A 2,500-nucleotide genomic window follows, 5' to 3' on the forward strand; every position below is an offset into this window, starting at 1 on the left:
ATTTTAGCAGTAGCTGTAAAATCTGTCCAGGAATATGACTATTTGGTATATATCAGCTGTTTATTTTTTTTTTTTCTTTTGCTTTTTGGTACTTCCCTTGGTATCTGATCAAACCTTCTCCTTCAACATTTTTCATTGCCCACCTTCCCTGTTTTATTATTTTTTTACAAGAACTCAAGGCTTAATAAGAAATCAATCTTTTTTTAACTGGCAAAATCTTCCTGCTGCTCTTCTTACAATTCTTATATCCAAGTAAAAGGAATTAAGGGATATAAAACTGCTGATATAAAACGCTGTGTGGCCCTAGTAACTTATTGTAACAACAGACTATGGCTCTTACTGATGGGTTTGTTTTGATGGCTTGAAGAGAAACATAATAACAAACAATATAAAGAGCTGTCATTTCTAGCTCTCATTCATTCACTTTCACTATCTGTGCACTCCTAACTGACTTGTCATCTTGTTAATATTAGTGTAACATTATTTATTCCATATTGTTTAGCTCACTTCAATAAACTAAAAGCTCCAAGTCTAGTTATACTGACAAAGCTTTGCCTCAAATCAGTGTTGTTTAGGTATCTTCACTCTGTAAATACATACTGTTTCACTCTGTATGTGATATTTTTGAATTAAGCCTAATATTTATCTTAGTAACATCCCTTCAGCTTTCATGGTTGCAGACTGACATGACAATTCTGTGGATGATGCTGTAGTTTGACATTGGAAAGGAGTCAATCTTCAGTTTTGCATTCAAGCTCCCCACTGATCAGAGGCCCATACGATACAACAAGACCGAGGAGCTGCTTGTTGAACACAGGCAAAGAAGCCCTTACAATTTCAAATCTGCTGCTGGTTTGTAGTGAAATATTTGGCCACACTGTATGTGGATGGTCTCTTACTGGTGCTCTACAGATACTTAAATCATTAACAAACGTTCTGGTGATGTCCAGTTGATTATCAATAACATTAAGTTTAGCAGAAGTAGTAGGTGTTGGTTTTGCCTTTAGGTTAGTTAGGTTAATGACAGATTAATAGTGTCACACTGAACTTGTTTTTAGCTGAATGTTACTTAAAGGCAGTCTAAGCATTTACAGAGCTTCTACAGTGGCGTGTCCAAAAAAAGTGTTACTTAATATTTATCCATCCTTTCTACGCTGTTGCTGTGCTTCCTGTTTATGCATAAAAACACTACAAAGTCCAGTCCAGTTTAGCTTTGTTTGTATCATGTAAAAACAGTGAAATTTGGGGGTTTGAGTTCTTTTTTGTAGCTGAAACACTCTGCCTTATTGTTTGATGTGCCCCCCCTGATAAAAAGAACAGAAGTTAGATTTGATTAGATGAATTTAGATGAATGTTATGTTGGTGATGCTATGTTAGGATTTTAAAAGTTATGTTGTGTATACCAAGCATAAGGAACAATGTGGGGGGTATTATGGACAGTTTGAGCGCCCCCTCAAACTGTTCCACTGATGCCCCTGGCAAATACCTATATCCTAATTCTTAACATCAATAGTAGATAAACTGGAACGTGGGGCTTTTAGTCAGTAAAGTTAGGTTGGTACAGTGTTTTTCAGCTTTTTTTCCCTTTAAATCAGGACACTTTTGTCCTAAAATGTCCAAAAACAGCAAACAACACATGTAGGAAAACCCTATGAGGAAGAACCAGGTAAAAGACCATATACACAAAAAGCACAAAAATCCTGGAAAATTCAGCAAGAGTGGAAGAACCTGGTAAAATACAGACACACTGTCTAGGAAAACCCAGCATGAGAGAAAGAGGCAGGTTCACACAAGCTCTAACACATTTTTTGTTCTCTTCACAGTTGGAGCAGAAGGTTGTAGCCAGTGGCATCTTTAGGGGCCAGAAGGACAATTATCCCCAAAGTGTCCCAAGGCTGTTCGTGGGCACCAGGCTAGGTAACTTCTAATCCTAACCACAAATAAACACATACCAGAGACTTAGCCTAGACTTCATTGGAGGCAATGGCATCTGAGCAGCTGCAAAGTTCAGCATAGCTACAGTGAAATAGACTAGACGGTGGTTTCCACTATTGCGATGTGTCTCAGACCCAGAGACATCACAACAGTGAATATTAACACCACTGTTTCACTGTATATAAGCTGTAAAAACGTTTACCATAACAAAAGCATTAACTTGCAATTAAAATTGAATAGCTTACCTTGCTTCTGACTGCTTACTGGCACAGCTATCAGCATACTTGATACAGGCTTATTAATCGAGGACTACCCAGAGGAAAACTGTACTGCTGAAACATGCTGAAGATACAAAAGTTTGTTCCGACAGCAACACTTTACTCAATACAGATTATATTATATACTTACAATAGTATCTACGCACACTCTCTGTCTCATCCTTTCTGTAACACTCCACACAGAGAATGAAGAGATCAATCTCAAGGTGCGGCAAACTCTCGGAACTGATAACAAGGTGAAGGTAAGCATGTATGTACGTGTTGCAGTGATTAAGGAACTGGGTTTG

General features: G+C 37.8%; 1 protein-coding gene across 3 annotated transcripts in view; it reads left to right on the forward strand.

Moving 5' to 3' along the window:
* The window catches only part of myo1ca (myosin Ic, paralog a), a 59,938-nt gene that overhangs the window by 50,537 nt on the left and 6,901 nt on the right, over positions 1-2,500 (forward strand). For all 3 annotated transcript variants that reach the window (XM_017713901.2, XM_037533629.1, XM_017713900.2), the window contains 2 exons: positions 1,824-1,917; positions 2,397-2,455. In XM_017713901.2, the coding sequence (XP_017569390.1) occupies positions 1,824-1,917; positions 2,397-2,455 (153 nt within the window). The remainder of the gene's footprint in view (positions 1-1,823; positions 1,918-2,396; positions 2,456-2,500) is intronic.

The sequence above is a fragment of the Pygocentrus nattereri genome, chromosome 23 (genome assembly GCF_015220715.1).
Source record: "Pygocentrus nattereri isolate fPygNat1 chromosome 23, fPygNat1.pri, whole genome shotgun sequence".
Taxonomy (NCBI): domain Eukaryota; kingdom Metazoa; phylum Chordata; class Actinopteri; order Characiformes; family Serrasalmidae; genus Pygocentrus; species Pygocentrus nattereri.